At 33.4% G+C, this 22,154-nt stretch overlaps 1 protein-coding gene across 1 annotated transcript; it reads right to left on the bottom strand.

The window, feature by feature from the left end:
- Positions 1–906: 906 nt before the first annotated feature.
- LOC149576838 (uncharacterized) lies at positions 907–1,497 on the bottom strand. Its single transcript, XM_089795137.1, has one exon. It carries the CDS (start codon positions 1,495–1,497, stop codon positions 907–909), a length of 591 nt encoding a protein of 196 aa, XP_089651263.1.
- Between the last annotated feature and the right edge of the window lie 20,657 nt (positions 1,498–22,154).

Here is a 22,154-nt window from a genome sequence, read left to right as displayed (position 1 = left end):
CTCATCATGCTTACCCAAAGTGTTCAAAGGATTATGATGACTCTTATCTTGCTCAGTGACATTTTGTGATATCTTCCCATCTCTTTTCTTGGAGACATTATTTGAGCGCTCTATATCCTCAGGGTTGCCCCCTTTCCTTGGTTCCCATTTTTTATTTGCAAATTTAACCTTCACAGCAGGGGAATCTTTAGGTTTTACAATTTCCACTTTCTAATGGTTAGTCCCTTTTATAAAAATACTAGCTACCTTATTTCCCTCCTTTCCTTGAACCATACTTCTAGTATGAACCTGAGCCACCATATTAGCAGTAATTTGGTCAATTTCTTCTCTAGATGGTTTTCTTAGGGTCACTTCTTCCTTTGAACCTACCATGTTACACACATTATCCTTAACATCACTTTCATCAAAAAATACTTGTTGTTGATTAACACTATGAAAGCATCTCTGATCATTTATATCTCTATCACAACCTTCATTGTCAGAAAAATGTGAATCAAACATGTTACATCCTACATCATCATTGGTTTCCTCCTGTTCCTGACATTTTTCCACTACATTCTGATTTCCAGGGAAAGGCAAGGCTACCACACAAGATTTAGGAGCATGAGACAATTGGCACACAAAACACCATATAGGTTCAATAGTAAATTCAGGTTCATCTACCATATTTATAGAATTTTTTGATAAGGGATTAGGGGTGACCTTGTTGTTAGTATTCTTGGGGGAAGGGACATTAGGCTGACCATCTTTCCAAGTAGTATTATAAGGGAAATTTTGCAACCTATTCTGTCTATTGAAATTTGATTGATAAAGGGTCCTATTTTCAGTGGGATTCCCATCATTTTTTACCTGAGGAAGATTTAAGCTCTTTATGGCATTGAGAACTTGAGTTATCTCACTAGGCTCCTATTTCTCCCCACCTACACCTTTTTTATCCTCCTTTCTATTTTCCTTATTACCAAACAATCTACGGACATCCCTTTTACTTTCTAATCTGCCTGAAATTCTTAGATTATTTTCAATGTTAACAGCATTCCTAAAAGCTTCCCTTAAAGTTCTAGGCTCCTTGTCCCTAAGTTGATATGCTATTTTACCATCAAAAGCATTCAAATAAGTGATTAGGTATACCTTTTCATCAACTCTCATGGCTTGCATTAGCTTATACATCCTTTTTTGGAACTTATTGTTGAACTCAATAATAGATTCATTTGGCAATCTCTTGATGTTATTAAATTTAGTCAGAATGTAACGCTGACTCAACTTGTCACCATATTTTTCCTTGAAACAATATTCAATATCCTTCCAATCCATAATAGACATTTTAGGAAGTCTTTTAAACCATTCCCTAGCATCTTCAGTAAGTGACTGAACAAACAATTTCATTATAACATCTTCTGCTTCAACCTCATAATCACTCATCATATCCAAAAAGCTTCTTAAGTGATCTTCACAGGTAATAGCATTATTTCCAGAAAATTTAGGCAATATTTTTCTCATCTCTTGTGGAATAGGATTAGGGAAACCATGAATTCCATCAAAACATATTTTCCTATATCCTTGTAAATGGACAGGTCTTCTTTGCAAATCAATCCTAGGATGGGAGGGAACATTTATTTTGACATTATCATTAGCATTGGTAGTACTAGCATCACCAAGAGACTTATTCTGATCTACCTTTTGTGAAATAGAAGATAAAAAAGGAAAATGTACCTAACTGGTATCTTGATCTGCCTTGTCATGTCCACCATCTACATTACCCTTGGGCATAGCTATAGATTGCTTCTTAGCCATTTCTAGGAACTTGATTTTATTATTCATCTCAGCTATAGCGGCCTCATTTTCTGCAATCTCCAATTTCTTAGCTAAAGCATCTCTCTCTTTTCATTTCTTTTCTTTTCTAGCTCAATATTTGAAGGTGACAGAGAATCATGAATTTGGACAACTTGTACTGGTTCATTGATCCTAATACCAACTTCCTTCTATTTTCTTTTGTCTTTAGCCCCTTCAACTAGTTCCACATTTTTTACTCTATTGTTATCAACTTCTAGAGTAGTGTAGTTCCTAATTTTCTTTACTATAGGTCCTTCTAGATTCATTTTCTAAGTTTCCAGCAAATTTTTCTCTTGCCTCTTAAGTTGTTCAACTTGTCCCACAATCTCAAGCTACTAGGCACTAGCTGCTATCTCATTTTTCTTCTTTAGAGCAACAATTCTCCTTAGTAATTCTTATTTTTCCTCATAGTTCTTCGTAATCACTTCTTCCCTTTCCTTTTGAAATCTCCTATTTATAGCTTCTTTCTTAGCAAGCCGTGCTCTCTAAATTTCATTCTCATCACGATCAGGGATAGTGAATTCAGACCCAAATGTTTTCTCATCATTAAAATTTTTAGGTTCTAAGTGTCTAGGTCTAAACTTTTTAGGAGAATAATCTGACATGAAAGGTTTTGTTCTATGTTGGAAAAGATTGTTACTAGTCCTATCCTCTAGACTAAATACATGTGGTTGCACAACCTTTTCTTGACATATCATTTCAGGGGTATTATAGAAATCATCATCAGACAAGGTTGGATGAGATCTGGAACCTTTGGAGAAAGGGACCCTTTCAACATAAAAATGGTGAATGTTATCTTTCCCTACTAGTTGCTCTTGTGAATAACTTCCTTTTTGCATTTGACTTCCCTTCACAGCCTAATTCTATCTTCCTCTAGGAGGGAGATTAGTTTGTAATTTGATTCCTGGGTTTTTCTTTACATTTGCCTGTGTATTTCTTTTATTTTCCATAATTTGGGACAACAATTTTCTTAATCTTGACACTGGTTAAAACCTTTTGAGTCATCACCCACTCTATAAGAATGGGAAAAAGAACTGAGAAAATGATAAATCCTTTAGTGATAGTCTCGAGCAAAATGTATACAAATTCTAAATCTATGGGACTTCAGCATGAAAAATCTACAACTCTACCCAAGGGGACACAAATCTCTAATAATTCACTATTTATGACAACACTAACTGTAATTCCCCAACAGAGTTGCCATTTTATTGGTGACTCAGATGGGCAAAACCATACTGAAAAATAGGATTGAGATATTCAATTCACACTAGAGATTCTTGTCCTTTTAACAAGGTTTATTTTCCATCTTATCTCTCCAACAGAGTCACCATTTTGTTGGTGACTTGACTAGGCAAAACCCAACTGAGAGTAGGACTAAAATTTTCAACGAACACCAGAGACTCTTGTCCTTTCAACAAAATGGATTGCCATCTTATCTCCCTAGTAGAGTCACCATTCTTTTAGTGTTTGAAACTACTGAGCAACAAAATGCTCAATATCATAGTGAAATGACTCACACAATCTAAGGATTAGCCAATTCCCTGTAGCAATTACATGAATAAACCACTGTGACCCAACTTCAACAAAACCAAAGGATAGTTTCCTACTCTTTAGGCTCTACTAAACCAAGGCGGGTGTACCTAGGGATGATTCAAATGCAAACTATGGTATGAAATTAATTTAGTTTCATTTTGATTCTCATCCTTTACCCCCATGCGCATACACGGTTTATCAATTTTCTCTAAAAGCTTCTCAAATTTATATACATCCCCTACCTGCAGATCTAGTTATAAATCTCCTATAGTTTACAAGTATTTTTGAAATCAGTGGCTATCTATGACTCAAAAAACTATATGCAAACGAGTGGTAACCAAAATTTGTAACTTTAAACAAAATGGAATGAAATGTTTTTGATTTTTTTAAATGACTTGATATGCAACAATAGAATTCACCCATGCTTACTTCTGACTTGTGAGACCGGTGCATTATCCATTGGGAAAAGAATTAAATATTGGTGGAAGATCTAATTCAAATAACTTGTAGATGAATTAATCAGTTGTAATCACCCATTTCCATTCTTATGAAATATCCTTTCTATAAATTCATAAACCCTACTGATTCATTGAAGCATTTCTATAATTCCTTGAATTAAAAGCAATAGTGATATTAGCATACAACCTATCTAGATTGCATTTAACCAAGCTAAACCTTATTTAGAATGACTTCAAAGTAGACAAATCCATAAAAAGAGACAAAAAATTGATGACACAAATAGAATGTAAATACCTTTTGTATTATCCTTTCAGATGACTAATACAATGACCAATAGAAACCAATTGAAAGCCCAGAATAGATTGTTTTTTCTGTCATTTCAATTTATTATTAGAGAGTACAATTTGAAGCAAAATCAGAACACTTGCATACTATTGGACCGAATGAATGTACTTTTCTTGAGAAACACAAAAAATTCTACAAGTTTCAGACCATCACATTGCCTTGAAAACTCATTTATATAGGCATGAGCTGCAACAAGAAAAGGGCAGATGTGATTGATAGGTGTCCTTCAAAAGTTTTATATGCATCGATCACAATAAGACAAAACTATGAATAATAGAAAGACTGGTACATCAAACATTCCTTTGTGGGTCCACCTTTGTTATTTCCTTTGGAAAGACAAAAATATTATGATCAGATTTCTTTATCGTTCTGGTTCCTTGGGATAGGTGGCCATCAAATGTGATAGTGATGAATCATCTCCCACTACCTGAGGATCCTATTTGTCTTTATCATCAGTGGCAAAATTGGCTTCTACTTTTGTACCTTCTTCTTTATCATCATCCTCTACCTCATCATCTCCTTCGATTTTTTCTATAGATATAAACTCTTCCTTCCACTTATTGTACTTAGTGTCCTCCAACCAATCAAAATTTAGAACTTCTCTTTGTACAATTACTAAAGAATTTGCATTTGCCTCTATATCAGCAAAATCTTTTTTGATGATATTATAGAATAACTATACTTTTACCAACTCCTCATTTGTCATTGCCCATAACAAATGGACCATTTCATTTATAACCTTATTTATTCTTTCACAAAAGACTTCATCTAGCTCCCTCTTTCATTCTTCCTTTTCCTTTATTTTATGAATTGTTTTTAGAGCACAAGGGAAAAAATCAATTTTTTCTGCAAAATACTTGGAAAAACAAGTAGTTAATCTTCTATAGAATGAATCTTGCCTATCATCGAAACCTTGCAACTTATTTAGTAAATCAAAAGTTTCCTCTATCTGATGATATGTTAGCTAAATAACAGATATACACATAGCAATGATATCTGAATTTCTTTCTATCCACTTTTGTCTAATGGGTCTAAATACAGCTTCATTTTGTTTCAATTCATCCCCGAGAGCTAAAATCCTTGCTAATTGATCAAAAAATGTGGGCCATTCTATCCTATCTATGAAATACATGATACCTTGCCTCAATTTCTCTTCATATTGATTATTAAGTTCTACATGCATTGCATATAAATTATTTTTCTCCTCTTCAAAATCCTTTATAGTATAGAACTGAGGCCTTTCTAGAGTATTAGGTATCTCAATAATTGGTGTTGATTTAAAAGGTTCAACAGGTGGCTGTGGGGGGTATGCAATCCTAGGTTTGCTAGTCTCTCCTAATTTTCTTTTCCCAAGAAACTTCTCCATTTGAGTTACTTTATTTTCTAATGATTGTATTTGCATACCCCTCTAATCATATGCCTTCAACACTTCTTCAAATCTAGCATTGAGTTGCAAAAATTTATCTTCCTCTTGGCCAAACACCATGCTACCAAATTTTAGCATCTCTGATGCCATCCAAATGATTTGTTTACTACTAACCTCACTAGCCCTGAACATTGTCAATGCACCAGTATGCTTTGCAGTGGGAATCTCATGCATCTTGGTATTGTCCCTTTTTTCCATGGACCATATAACAAGGGCTTGGTGGTCATCACTAAATTTGACTCCTCTATGAGCCTATAGTATTTCTTCAGTAGTCCTTAGTTGAACATCCCTATGTTTCCTTACTAAATAAAAAACAATAGCATTTTCTATATCCCATTCTAGAAAAAGGAGGACTCCTGACTATCCAACTATTTGCCTCCCAGCTTTAGGAGTAAATTTAGCAAAATCATTCAAAAATATAGATTTCACTTCTTCCTTAATAACTGAATCAGATCTATCTAGTTTCTTAGCCTTGATCTTCTCACAGGTTTTCTCAAAATTTCCCATGTTTAATCTCCACAAAAATTGAGAAAAAGTCCTAGATTTTACAAAATTCTCATCATTAATAAACCTTTTAGAGGCTTGAGCAACTATCGGATCAATTTCCTTACCTTGGTAATCAACAACAGTTAAATCCAAGGAAGGCATGGGAGGTTCTTGTGGTTCTCCGATCTCCAAATTTGTGGGAGTAACAATCACATCCCCTTCTCCACCAATTTGTCTAAGTTTCTCCTTTAGAGACATTTCATCATCTATCCAAATTAGGGACTAGCTTGGGGAGTATTGTTCTTTTTGAGAGGAAGAAGACCCGTACTCTAATTTTTGCCTTTTTGGAGAGTTGGTTGTAGATGGACTTCTTGACCTTGGCCTCTGATGAAGGGGTGCCTATTGCATACTTTGAACCATGAAATAACCTGCCCTTCTCTATAATGTATACTAGCTAGGAGCCACTATATTTTTGTTTCTTATCTTCCTTTGTACTTCTGTAGCCTTGTCTGGACATGTCTCAACATATGTGGATTTCTTTTCATTCATATTTTGGATGATCACATCAAAATTATTTATTAATGATTACACTTTGGCTCCCCAATTTTTTTTTGTCTTTCAATGGGTCATACTAAGGGTCAAAATCATTAATAAATTCTAAGGTCTTGTTGAATACTATCCATTTTTCTTTCCTCAATTCTTGTTCCTGCAAGGTGAAAATATTTTTGATTATGTCCTTTGGATAATAAACTTGATGTACCATGTGAGTAGCTTTCACCCTCTCTCTTAAGAGGTCATAGAATCCTTCGAGATCAATAAATTTGGCATGATATTTTGCCTTATTATATCTATCTAGAAACAAATTCAGGTGCTTCCACCCTTTCCTGACAAAAAAAAAAATCATGCACTATAGTAACAATTTGAAAGAAAGTACCCTTCTTAGACAATTCCCTCTCATCTATAGTGCTTATCTGCCATAGGAGCTCAACTATCCCTATCTTCAAGGGCACATGGAAAGGTAGAACATGAGGCTTTCCCAAAAAGCCATATACTCTTATTACTATTGAGACATTGTAAGGGATTATATCCCCCCAGTTATGACTAACCAATAGTCCTTATGCATAGTCCTTAGGTTTGACCAATTCTAGCAATCCTTATGGAATTCTAGGGCTATCTCCTTTCAAAAGAAACCTAAGCTTTGATGCGAAGTATCTATCAAATCTCATGTAACTGGCATCTATAGCTTCTAAAGTCAGATCTACACTCCATAGCTGCATTGGGTTTCTCTCTCCATCTCTGGTTGTTTCTAGCTCCATAACTTTGGAGAAAAGGGTGAATCCCTTATACAAGCATACATGCATAAGCAATGAATAAAAATAGAATGGTTTGTCCACTTTTCCCCATGCTATCCCTACTAGACCATTGTGAATTTCTTTCGCAAGAAAAGTAGCAAAATCTAGAATGGTGCTCATCCCAAATTGAAGAGTTTGAGCCATGATAAGGACAATAGAACCTGGGATTTGATCAGCTTCATCCATCCCAAAAATCTTGCAAAGAGAAAAATATAATGCTTGAGTTCTAAGGTTGAAGTGCCTTCTTAGCAATGGCTTTGGGGTAGTGGCTATAATCACAAGCAAAGTGCCAATTTTAGCAGCATGCTCTTGCAGTGGCCCTATTCTTAGGTAAATTCTTTGTGCATCATACCTTTCTTGAAGGTCATCCATATCAATAGTTTCATGCACAGAATGGTTAGGATTAAGGTTGAAAACCTCACTAATTAATTTAGGGCAAACCCTAAAAAGATTCACTTTGGCATGGTTCTTTACCCACCCTGTAGTCGGTTCATACTTCTTGGCCAAATCCATCTACAAATCACTATCAAAGAAGACTATGGGGACTATTAATTTATCAATGTCAAACTCCCATACATTGCTCATAGGAGTGTCCATTTTTTGCTCTAAAAAACATTTTGTAACCAACTCTAGACCCCCCATGGAAACCTGGGCATCTCTTATTGAATTTGCTTTGTCGTAAAAACCTTCTGCTATAGCTACTATCAGGTGTTTTGGAATGAGTTCCCTTCCCTTAGTTATTTCATGTACTAATAAGGGGAATTGTTCAAGAAAATCATCGTGCATAGAATGTTTCAAATAATCTGTTTGTCCAGTGAACTCTTTTCAGGGAGGCATTTTGAAGAAAATCCTAGGAATTTCATGATAGCAAATACTTGAATTTTTAGAGTCACAGAGTACTTACACGCCAAGATTTGTGCTTCTACACTGTGTGATTTCCTCTGCAATTTTACTAGATTTCTAAATAAATTTTTTGTGCGCACTTTGGTGATTCATTAATGGTGAGATCATTAGTTCTTTTCATATATTGAAATTGCACGAATGAAATTTGAACCATATTAACTCTCAGTAACTGTTACCCCCAAATTGCAACCAAATTTGAATCCCATCCATAGATTTTCACTAGATTGGACGACATTGATTTAAAAGCCAACTAGCTTTTTGGCTTTGAAAGACAAGGCTACGTGTCGTAATACCACTTGCTCACATTTCTTACATTTCTTGCACCTTAGAATTGCAGGGAAGCACCACTCATTGATCAAGACAAGATCAACAATCTGATCAATTCATATTTGAACAAATTCCAATTAGCTATACTAACCAATAGGAAGCCTTCATGTGAGTTTGCGCCTTCTAACAACATTCCATGCCAGCGGGTCTCATATCTTCTTCTAAGAAAGTAGGTGCCTGACATTATCTTTTCCACATGTCAAACTGGTGCATTCCCACTTTTCTTATCAGACGAGCATCTTCAAATTATGGGCTTGTGCCAATCATCAATCTCTGGAAGATCAACGATGGTAATACTAGAAATCTATAAACCTTACAAGATGGGAAGAGCAATGTTACCATGGACATGTGTCTGTATGGCACATTCCTACTTTGTTTAAACTTCAATCAAGTTTTTTATGTGAAAAAGCATCCTTTCTTGATCAAGACAAGATCAGCGGTGTGAAAAATTTATTTACTTTATACTCGCATCATCCACTTGGGCCAATGAAATGATTGCTTTCAATCTGCTTGCTCTAACTTACTTGACTATTGCATTAATTTTTGAAACTTTCTGTGACACATCATAAGTATTTCTAGCTAAGCACAAGTGGCAGACCACATGGTGTGACTCAACGTTCCTTCATAATTTGGCCCCACTATGACACGCATAAATAAACTGCTTGCTCGCATTATTTATCTCTCGTGCAACTTCAAAATGTGGGCATGCATTGGCCTTTGATCTTTGATAGATCAATGATTATAAAATTAGGCAATTTGAGTACCACATTGGCTGCAGTGAAGAATAAAGTATCTCCATCCATTCCAACTCATCTGACACTTGCCACATAAGACATCTCATCATCATCCTTGAGAATGGCAGGCCCATCTTGTCAGACTATGACATGTGTCACAAAGACACTTCCCTGCATTATTTATTTCACGAGCATCTCCTTCTTGCAGGAAAGTGCTAGCCCTTGATTCAAATGAAATCAATGGTTGATGCTTATCAGTGTAAAAAGCATATCTCTGCTAGTAACTCAATCAATGACATCACAAGAAATCTAGAGCATGCACTAAAAGAACTGACAATCCTACAAAAGTTTCTAACAACTTATGACTCCTTTTACGGTTCACTAGAATTTTAAAAAAAAAGCAAGGGCTATGTGTCACCAAGTCGCATGCCCATATTATTTAAAAACCTTGCATCTTGAAATTGTAGGCATGCGATAGTCATTGATCTAAACAAGATCAACGATTATAAAGACTTTGTGTCATCAAAGGTATTTGCTAATAGAATGATTAAGCAATTTGCAAGCCAAGCACAACCACATAAGGTTAAACAAAATTATAGTGAATTCATGCTTGTGCAAGCCCTTCCTTAGGCAAAATGATATACCATTAAAAAAGATTTTGAAAATATTTTGAGGGTTTTTCGAAACTAGGTCAATCTAAGAATTTGAAAAATAAAAGGAACAAGACCCAAATTTGCAAGATTTTAAACCTCAAGTGATTTTTCGCTAAAATTTTCCATAATTTCTGCATTGTGAAAAATTAGACCAACACAATTATTGCTGAGTTGTAGTATTTTCTAGATTAAACCAAGTGCATGTGTATTTATCGAGTTATAGCATGATATAGTTTAATTAGAGTTTCAATTTGTATTGACATCTAAGAAATCTAGGATTTATTTTTGTAGTAACTAATTCACCCCTCCCCTCTTAGTTACTCCTCTTATATTTCCAACACTAAGATCTATGGTGTTGATTAAGTGGAAAAAGATTATAATTTCCTATTTAAAGAGGTACAAAGGAAAAAATATTATAAGGGAAGAGCATAGAGTACAAAGAAGTTGTGCACATGAGAAGGAGTTCTCAAAAGTTGGAGTTGTTATTGACATTTTTGACTAGAAAATATAAGTAGAAGACTTAGTTGAGTCATGAAGAAGAGAAGGGTGATTGCTTGAAGGTTTTCCAAGAAAATATGACATTGAGATGACAATGGAGGCTAGATAGTAAATCAGTATTAATAGCTACACATAGATCTAAACATGTAAAGTGAGTTGTACTTAATAAATTAAACCTATTGTTACTATCCAACCATTGTGAATAGCATTTGAAATCCTTAAACCAAGGTTAACTTAATAGTCTTTGTAAATCCTTTGAATGGGTGACATTATAATGGAATATTCTAAATTCCTCTAATAAGGCCACTCCTAATAGGGTGATTAATTTTTTTAACAAGGTCACATTTAACAGTGCATGTTGTAACATTTAATAGGGTTGGCACCTAACATGGTTAACTTTAGAAGAGTAAAATTTGATGACATGTTGTTGATTGTTTTTCCCAAATTGAATTTCTAGATAAAATCATAGTGTCAAACTTGTGTGGATGTTATTATGATGTTTTATTGATTTAAGTTTACATTTTGCAAGTTTGTTATCTTTAGAATAGTGGACAACCAACTAATGTTGCAAATAGTTTATAGTAGAGGCCTAGCAATGGAATAATAAGATCTAAAATTGTTTAAGTATTTGCTTATTCAAATGGTACATCTAAACCTTGAATAACTGATTCACTCCCCCCTCTCAGTTATTGTAAATATTCTAAAAATTGGTATAAGAACATTGGTTCTTGTAGAGAGAAGTTTTAAGATACTCAAAGATAAAGATCATGGAATACAAAAGAGATGTACAAAAGTTGAACAAAGAATTTTTTTTTGTATGGAAAAAGTTGATGAGACTACATATAGCTAGTATTGGTGATGTTGCATTGGATTTTGTAGACAACATATATGTGGACATAACAATAATCCGTCTGACTACTCAAAAACTAAAAGAAAAACAAGAGCATAATTAGTCAATGTTTGAGATTGCTTCAACCCTAAGCTATGCTGAGTTTGATGACCTAAAGGAATTGAATAATTATAGGAAATGTGGGATAAACTAAAGACCATCTATGGAGGAGATGATAATGACTTGAGAGTCAAATCAAAAAGTCTAAGAGGTAAGTTTGATGAAATGAGAATGATAGAAGGTGAGAATATGATGCAATATTGCACAAGAATCAAAGAAGTTATCAATGCTATTAGAGGATTTAAAAGAATGATTGAAGATGAAACAATAATCAGAAAGGTATTGAGAACTTTAATTCCAATTTATGCTATTAGTGTCTCATCAATAGAAGAATTAAGATGTACACTAGGTAATAACCTAACTCTAGAAGGTGTAATTTGTAGACTTACTACATTTGAGATGTCAAATTTTGATATTTACACTCCTGCTACTATCGAATCTTCTTTTAAATCATAACTAGTTCTTAGCAAGAAAGAAAAGGGAAAACATGTGAAAAAATGATAGTGATGCTTTTGATGATGAATTTGATGAACTTGAGGAACTGATAGATATGAGATTTGGAAGAGGCAAAATAAAATACAAAGGTAAACTTCCCATAAAATTTTTTTCATGCAACAAGGTTGGTCATATTACTGCAAGGTGTCTTGACAAAGAGGACAATGATGAAAGAAAAGAGAGAAAGTACAAAGGAAGAAGAGATGACTAAGACTATTGACATATCAGTCAAGTTTTTTTATTAGTGATACACACTTATTTAGATTGTAAGTATCTAATGAGCTTATTGTATAGTTAATAGTGTTAACCAAGAATTTCAATTGTCACAGAGCTCTACAGTTGCTACTAAGTCCTTTGGACAAATTCTAGTCTATACTGAGTAGTTACAACTATTGTGAAGATTGGCAGTGTAAACCAATCATCTTAGTGTATGCTAAGTTTACTAGTGCAAATCAAGTTGTAACTACTCAATGTTAACCAGGTGATTTAGTTTATATCAAGTTCAAGATGATAGCATTTACTGAGGTATGCAGTGGTAACCAAGTGATTCAATTTATATGATAAGTTTCATAGTATTCACTGAGTCACTAATGCACACTGAGTTCAAGACTACTTAGAAGTGATTAGTATGAATTGAGCTTCTATGTTTACCAAGTGCATGATGATGTCAAGCATTTATAGTGGATGTTGAGTATCAAAACCTAACCAAGTCAGTCTTTAGAACCTAAGTGCCTACATTTGTGCCAACTTTATAATGTTTGTGTAAACTTGTATTTTGGCTAATTTTTTAATTGTATAATTGGATTGGTATATATCTAATGTATTGTATCACATCTAATAAAAAAGTATGGAATCAATAAGAAAGTAATGTGAAGAGTAGAAGTGTGAATTACAAAGGCTATAATAGTATAAGGAGCAACAAAGATTCATATATCATAGCAAGGTTATTTATACAGTTAAAGAAATCTCATTCAACACATCAAGTTGTAGATCAGAGATCAGCTACTACTTCATCCTAATAGGTGGATTAGTAAAATCCTTTAACAAGGTAGACCTAATAGTCTTATGAAAATCTTTTTACCAAGTGCATACTTCATTTTATGTTTGTAAATCTTTTAACAAGGTGGACCTAGTAGTCCTTATTGCTCCTAATAGGGTAGATCATTAGAAGTAATCAATGTAGGCCTTAATAGGTCAATTTTATAATGTAGTACTAAAGCTTGTGGGCATCATCCCCACTCCATTTTTACTTTCTATTTGGATGGTTTTTGGGTCACCAAATCTATGTGTCAAAGTGTAATGTATGATTTCATGTTTTTAGTTTCTCATGCATGAGTTATATTAGAATTTTTATATTGGATTAAGTGTTAATTAGTTTAAAGTTTTAGAAGTTTTAGAAGTTACTAATTCGCCCATCCCCTCTTAGTAACCTAGCCTTTTAGAATATTTCCAAGAATTGGTATCAGAGCTTTATGGTTCTCAAAGAAAAGTTTAACAACTTGAGCAAATATCAAAGGCAATGGAGATATTTAGACTTGATAGGGCTATTGACAATGAGAATCTAGATTTGGAAATGGCTATTGCCTAACTCAAGAAAGCAAAGGAGAAAATCTCTCAATCTTTGAAAAGAAGAAGAGATCTTGTAATTCAAATGAATGATCATCTCTACATTGAAGAAAACTAAGAAGAGAACAAAAAATTTAGTTAGTAAGATTATGTGAAGTTATGGAAGAGAAAAACAAGATAAAATAAGAGATAGAAGGAAAGAAGAATGAAATCCAATACCTATCCCTTCAACAAGAATACTTCATTAATTAGCTCACCAATGCAAATGAAGAAATCATGAACCTAAGATCTAAAAATGAAAGATTCTAGAATGACCTAAACTATGAAAAAAAATCAATGAAAGAATGATGAAATCCCAAGTAGACATGAATCAATTGAATGATATAAATCTCTATAGACAAAAAGGAAAAGCACAAATTGGATATACAGAAGAAGGAGAATCATCCAAGCAAAGAGCTCAAAAGAATCAAAGACCTACTTGCAATCACTATGGTAAGATAGGTCATACTTCAAAAAATGTTGGAGCAATGGTAAAGCAAAATTCAATGCAAAATGCTACAATTGCAATCAACATGGTCATAAGGCTAATGAATGTAAAGAGAAACCAAGATTTGAAGGAAAATGTCACAAATGTAAGAAGCATTGGCACAAATAACCAAAATGCAAAACCAAGATTTTAAATCTAGTAGAGAAAATTGTGAAAGACATATTTGTTTGGGGCTACAACTCCTAGTGCATATGTTATTACTATGGAGAATTTGGATACATTGGAATGAATTGTGTAAAGCATCATTTGAGGAAAATAGATACTACTAAAAGATGTTTCATTTGTACTAAACTTGGTCATCTTTCTAAGAACTACATGAATATTGGAAGGGTTGAAGATGAAAAGAAGGAAAAGGCTGATAACATCCAAAAATAAATGATACAACAATGAGTTCCAAAGTCTACTGAAAATACAAGTCCAAACAATGATGAACAAGTCACTTTCACAATTTCTACTTGATTTCTCAAAGGAAAACTAGGAGTAGGCTACCAAATAAGACATCCAAATAAGTTTTGATTGAAAGGACAAAAGATCCATATATGTATTCAAAATACAAATGGATCACCAAGTAAAAGGGTACCAGTTACTACTGAGTTACTTTCCTTACGGAGTGAGGTTAGGTCATAGACTCTACCGAGTGAGGTTGGGAGTAACTAAATTTCATATGGTTACTGAATGATGGAAGGCTCTATCAAGTAATCAATGCAAGGAAGTGGATGATAGTCTATCAATTTGATCTATCATTTGTACCAAGTATTTATGGAAAAGTTTAATAGAAGGAATGAAATTGAAGTCATTTACACCATGAATTTTTGAGAGTAAATTATGCAGAGCAATCTTCAAGAGCATTCAAGTGATTTGAGAAAATTTTTATTGAAAGATTTCAAATTCTCTCAAACCTTATTGAGTGAAGATGGCATCTAGTAGTAGTAAGGCAAAGTGAGGTTCAAACATGCTAGTTCATGGTGTAGAATAGAAGGCACCAAACTTGAAGCTCAGCCCTACAATTGTTGAAACCCTAGATTTGAGTAAAGTGTAGTCACAAATCCCTCCAAAGGTATTGTTAATTAAAAAAATTCATTCTCATTTTAAATGAATGATTCAATATATTGATACTTTGGAAATGGATGAAGCCCTACAAAAGTTATGTGTAAATGACGTCTTGAAACCCAAACATCAACACCTTGAGAGAAAATGATTAACCCATATTCCTTACATGTCCCATGAATTCCAAGTGAAATGGATTAGGTTTATTCTTAGTCAGTTGCACAATGGACAGTTATGGTTGGAGCAACCAATATTGATCACAAAGAAGATGATTCATAGAATCACTAGTCTCCCAATGTTGGCTAAAGCTAAATGACCAAAACCTTAGGTCGGGCTAAACTAGAAACAAAAACCCTGGTAGAATGGGATGGTAGAGACATGAAGATAAGTAGTGTCACTAACATGGAATTAAAGTTTAGTATTCACATAAGATCTATAGTTAAAGTATGTTGAATAGTGTTTCATGCAAAGTAGTTGACCTTGCAAAAAAGTTAGTTAAGAATCATCTTTCTCTTGACCTTGAGGAGCTACTATTGATTCAATTCAACAAGAACATGGAGAGCATCAGAACATCAAAGAAAAAACCATGTAAGTTGGCTCTCTATTGACATGTTTATTCTTTTATGTTTAGAAATTCTTCCCTTTCAAAGGTTTAGTTGTATGGAGAAAAGATGTGCCAGTACTCTACCAGATTAATGAGTACATTGTTGAGATGGGAGAGAATTATAATAGTATCATGGATAACTATTTTGATTCATTTAAAGAGAAAATAAATAATAGATTTAGGATTCCAAAGAACTTAGTTGAAGATTATAAGGATGATGTGTGTTTCATGGTAGATAGTGATAAGGTATACATTCAGGTAGTCAGGCCTAAAATTGCATGGGTGAAACCTCTTGGATATAAGGTTAATATAGATGAAACTAAGGATATAATTGAGGCACTTGTAAATGAACTAGTTGATCCCAAGTTTACATATTTTGATACATATGATGAAGCCAAAGGTAGGATAGAACTAGAGATCAAGCCCCCTCAGGCAGTAAACAAAGGCAAGCAAAGAATTACCAAGTTTAAAACTAGTTCTACTCTTTTGTTGATCAAAGGAAAAGGTGAGGATGAAGAAGAAGAGGGTGATGAAGAATCAGAGGAAGAGGAACCACTAAAGAAGAAGGGCAAGGTAATCATTACCAAGCCTACCAAGCCATCCACTTCTTTGTTTACCAAAATATCCTCAAAGAAGAAAGCTAATAAGGAAGGAGGAGATATAATATCTAGAACACCTCCACCCACCTTCCAAGATAGAAAAAGATCTACAAGCAGGGGCCATTATAACAAATTTTGAAGCATTAAAGTATGAAATAAGGATTGAGGAAGAACAAAAGAAAATTGTAGATTTGGTGATGGAAAAAATGGGTAAGTGGAAATACTCACCTAACTAGCTTACCTCTCAAATTCCTAATATTTTGATGGATAAGATTAAGCCAAGATGGGAATTTTCCATGAAAACTATAGGAGAAATCTATGGGAAAACCCTGAGGTAGCTTATTCTGAGCTTAACAGATAAGGAGGTTGAGGAATATCTAAAGAAAAATTATGAGAAATTAACTTTGAAATTCAACACTTGTTTGGTTTTGATGAAAGATATTGAGCATGCTGTAAGGATTGCAACAAATAAATGGTCGAATATTTATCTTCTTCACAAACCAAGTGATTTTCTATTGATATAAAAGATGATGATGATGATAAAGAAGAGAAAGATTAAGAAGAAAATGATGAAGAGATAACGCATTTTGATAACATTGATAATGAAGAGAATAGGAGAAAGTGTCTACCAAGGAAGAAACACAGGATGATGAAGAAACTAAGCCAGTTAAGATTGCTGCAATAGTTATTACCTCACTCCCTCATTCTCCAAGAAAAGTAGTGACAACATAATGCATGGAGACAACCTCAGTAGGATTGATTATTACTACCAGTGACAACACTAACATCTAATCAATCTTTGCACCAATTTAGCTTAGCACATCATTGATTGAAGTGACCTCCACTTCATCCACTGAGCTGTAGACTCTTCCCTCTTCTACCATGTTGGATACAAAATTTTTGGATATATCAATTTTGGCTACTATAGATATTTCTATAGGTATTTCTACAATAAGTGCAGTATCAATTTTTGCAACTAGTCCTATTATGTCTACTATTTTTTCCATTCCTAGTGAACAAAAAATAAGTGTAAGGATAGTTGAGACCAAGCCTCAATCGAGCACAAAATTTATGGGTAAAGGAAAAGAAAAGGAAGAGGTAATAGACCTTGATGAGCATATAATAATCCCAAATTGGGACATATCCAAACTCAATCTAGATCAAATGCAGACATTTGGTGAAATTCTTCAAAGGAAAGCCAAGCAGTAGAGGTTAAGAGAGGAAAGAGACAGAGAATTTAAAATCATTGAGGATGCCAAGAATATTTTGGTAGAGGCTATAGGTATAGAGGTTGATTCATCTCAGCTAGTTTTTTTTTAGTTGGTAGAGGTAGTCCAAAAGTTCAATGAAGATGTAGATGGACAAGATAAGTTACTATAGAAAGTAGAGAAGAAATTTGAGAATAAAGTGTTAGAGGATATTTCTCATTAGATTTCCATCTACCAAGTAGAACTCTTTACCATTTTGGGCTCTGTGGAAACTTGTTGTACTAATGTATCATCACTTTTTGGTAAGTTATGTGATGTTTCAAATTTCACTAAGCAAATAAAAGACAAATTGTCCAAGATTGATAAAGATCTCAAAGCAAGTGATCAATAGTTACAGGTTGACCCAAGTTCAAACTTTGTACATTTCAATAAGATTAGATTTCTAATAGATATTTAGGCAAAATTTCTTAGAGAAGAAGCAAGAATTTGATCTACATTGGTAGATATTCACTATATGATTCTCCCTAACATGGATGCACTACAAAAGCATATTACATATGCAAAAACTCTTATCCATGATGATAAATTCTCCATAGCAGACCACATGATTGAGTTGTCAGTAGAAGTGCAGATTACACTACACACATGTAAGGTCTTGCAAGATAATTTGGACAAAACTTTGGCTATCATACCCAAGATACATTCAATTTTTTTGTCTCATTTTCGCTTTAATATGTAAATATATAGAATAAATCTTTGGCATTATTTTCAAAAAGGGGGAGAAGATATGGAAATGATGAGTTATGGGGAAGAAAGATGTAAGAATTGATACATAAGATGAAAAGGAAATAGGGGAGATAGATGTCAGATAATTTAAAAAAACGATTTAAAGAACAATGTATAACAAGTGTATATTGGAGATGTATTCAAATGTATAGTATACTATATAGGAGCCTTACCATGCATAGAAATATATCTTACAAAACCAATTTTGAGAAATTTCAAAATAGTATACTCTATCGACCTAGAATCACAAGGTGATGGATAAAGATATTCAAGAACTTTTTGAATTCAATTTTGGCTAATAAGTGTTCTCATCACTAATGCTAAAGGGGGAGATTGTTGACATATCAATCAAGTTTGTTATTAGTGACATACACTTATTTAGATTGTAAGTATCTACTGAGCTTATTATATAGTTAACAATGTTAACCAAGCATTTTAGTTGTCACTAAGTTCTATAAATGCTATCAAGTCCTTTGGACAAATTTTGTATACCAAGCAGTTACAACTATTGTGAAGATTAGAAGTGTAAATCAAGCATCTTAGTGTATGCCAAGTTTACTAGTGCAAACCAAGTTGTACAGTGGTTACCAAATTCATAGTTGATGTGATCCTATTCTAATGTTGACAAAGCTACTCAATGTTAACCAATTGATTCAGTTTATACTGAGCTCAAGATGATAGTGTTTATTGATATATGTAGTGGTAATCAAGTGATTTAGTTTATATGATGAGCTTCACAGTATTCGTTGAGTCACTAGTGTAGATCAAGTTCAAGACTACTTGGAAGTGATCAGTATGGACAAAGCTTCTACATCTATAGAGTGCATTATGATGTTAAGAATTGATAGTAGATGCCGACTATAAGAACCTCACCAAGTCAATCTTTAGAACCTGAGTGTCTACATTTGAGCCAACTTTGTAATATTTGTGTAAACTTGTATTATGGCTAACTTTGTAATTGTATAACTAGATTGGTATATATGTAATGTATTGTATCACATCCAATAAAAAATGTATGGAATCAATAAGGAAGTAATGTGAAGAGAAAAAGTGTGAATTACAAAGGCTACAAAGTATAAGGAGTAGAAAAGATTCATCTATCACAGCAAGGTGATTTATACACTTAAAGGAATCTCATTTAGCAAACCAAATTGTAGATCAAAGATCAGTTACTGCTTCATCCTAACATGTGGATCAGTCAAATTCTTTAACAAGGTAGACCTAATAGTCTTATGCAAATCTATTTACCAAGTGCATACTTCATTGTATGTTTGTGAATCCTTTAACAAGGTGGACCTAGTAGTCCTTATTGCTCCTAATAGGGCAGATCATCAGAAGTGATCAATGCAAGCCTTAACAGGTCAACTTTATACTGCAGTACTAAAGCTTGTGGGTATCATCCCCACTACAATTTTACTTTCTATTTGGAGGGTTTTTGGGTCACCAAATTTATGTTTCAAAGTGTAATTTATGCTTTCATGTTTTCAATTTCTCATGCATGCAATTAGATCAAAATTTTCATATTGGATTAAGTGTTAATTGGTTTAAAGCTTTAGAAATTTTAGAAGTTACTAATTCACCCCTCCCCTCTCAATAACTTATCCTTTTAGAATATTTCCAACATGAGACTTCAAGAGGAAAAGGGATTGTAAGGACAAAGGTAGGAAATCTTATTCTATTGCTAAAGATGAAACTAGCATTGAATTTGAAAGCAATGATGAAGAGGTAGTCTATGTTTCTATGAAAGAATATTTTGATGAAGATTAGAAAACTAATTTAATCTTTTATGTGAAAAAAAGTGACAAATGGATAATTCATAGTGGTTTCTCTAATCACATGACTGGTGGTAGAAGTAAATTTGAGAACATTGGACCATAAAAGGGTGGTTGTGTTAAATTTGTTAATGATGTTCCATGTCTTGTGAAAGGTAAAGGGACAATTCAACTAACTAAAAAAATCAAATGTTACAATGTTTAATATGTTGAAGGATTTAACTATAATTTTTTGAGTGTTTCATAGTTAAAAAATTTAGGTTACAAAGTTGAATTCCATCATAGAAAGGCCAAAATATTTGATACTGATGGTAAATTGATTGGAAGTGGTGATTAAACAAGAGGTAACTTGTTCTACCTAGATTTATTTGATGAGACATTTTTTTTTGCATAATATGAATATATTTGGTTATGGTACAAAAGGTTATGTCATGTAAACTTTGACAATTTGGTTAGCATTAGTAAAATGAAAAGGGTAAGAGGATTGCCTAAACTAAAGAAACCTAACAATGTTATGCACAAACAATGTCAATTGGGAAAACTAACAAATTTTAGTTTCAAGAGAAAAACTTATTCATTTGATGACTTTTTGGAATTGGTTCATACTATCTTATGTGGACCTATTGGAGTTCAAAGCTACTATGGAGATAAATATTTCATTCTATTTCTTAATAAATACTCTAGAATGATGAATGTGATATTTCTTAACAAAAAATATGATGCTTTTCATCTATTTAAGTGGTATTTGGCTAGAGTTAAAAGGGAGATAGGGAAGAGTCTAAAGTATTTGAGATCTGACAGAGGTGGTGAATTCATTTCCAATGAGTTCAACATATTCTGTAATTACAAAGGAATCAAAAGACAAATGTTTGCACCTAGGACCCCTCCTTGAAATGGAATAGCTAAAAGGAGAAATAGATCAAACATGGATTGTGTTAGAAAAGTGATGATGGAGAAGAATGTGTCACATAATATTGGAGGGAATTTGTAAGTAAAGTTGTTTATACTCTAAATAGAGTGCAAGTCAAGAAAGGTACAAATGCTACAACTTTTGAATTATGGTATGGTTATGAACCTAATGTGAAATAATTTAGAGTTTTTGAAATAATATGTTATATTCTTAAAGACAATAGGAATGGAAAACTTGATGGTAAAAGTGATGAAGGCATATTCCTAGGATATTCCTCCAAGAGTAAATCTTTTAAATATTTGAACTCTAACACTAGCAAAGTTGTGGAAAGTGAAAATGTGAAATTCAATGAATATATAGAGAAAAATGAAGTTGAATGTAAGAAAAAACCTAAAGATTATAGTTCATTCATATATGTGAATGATAGTGCTCTAGGCACTCCAATTGAACAAGAAATCAAAGCTATAGATCCTCAACAGACTAGGACTACCAAGTTGCAACATCTAGTTGTCAAGCATTAGACTATAGGTGTCAAGCAATAGATAAATGATGCCAAGTCATAGGTTAGAGGAAAATGAACAACAGGAAGGAAATGTCAAGTGTGCATAACCTATACTAGAATGTGAACAAAAAAGAGATAATGAACTTGAAATTATTTTTCAAAATGAACCTATTGAAGAACAAAGATAGAAAGAGCTTATGTTATAAAAATTTGTGAGAAGATATCATGCACCTAAACAAATAATTTGAGATAAAGAGTCTAGTGTTATGTCAAGAAAAAGACTCAAAAGTGATACATGCTTACTTTTTGAGTTCAAGCCCAAAGCTATGAAAGATGCTTTGGAGAATGAAGAAATTAAATAGATTAAAAAGAACAAAATAGGGTCTCTTGTATCCATACCTAAAGACAAGAATACTATTAGAAAAAAGTGGGTATTCAAGAATAAGTTGAATGAGAAAGGTGAAGTCACAAGGAATAAAGCTATATTGGTATGCAAAGGATATGTACAAGCGAAAAATGTTGACTATGGAGAAATATTTTCCCCTATAGCAAGATTAGGAGTAAGAAAATTGCTTTCATATTCTACTTATAAAGGATTCAAGGTATATTAAATGGATGCCAAA

The sequence above is a fragment of the Cupressus sempervirens genome, chromosome 1 (genome assembly GCF_028749045.1).
Source record: "Cupressus sempervirens isolate cs-2001-9-10 chromosome 1, ASM2874904v1, whole genome shotgun sequence".
Lineage (NCBI taxonomy): Eukaryota > Viridiplantae > Streptophyta > Pinopsida > Cupressales > Cupressaceae > Cupressus > Cupressus sempervirens.
The sequence above is the reverse complement of the archived record's forward strand: the minus strand, read 5'-3'. Positions and strand labels throughout refer to the sequence as shown.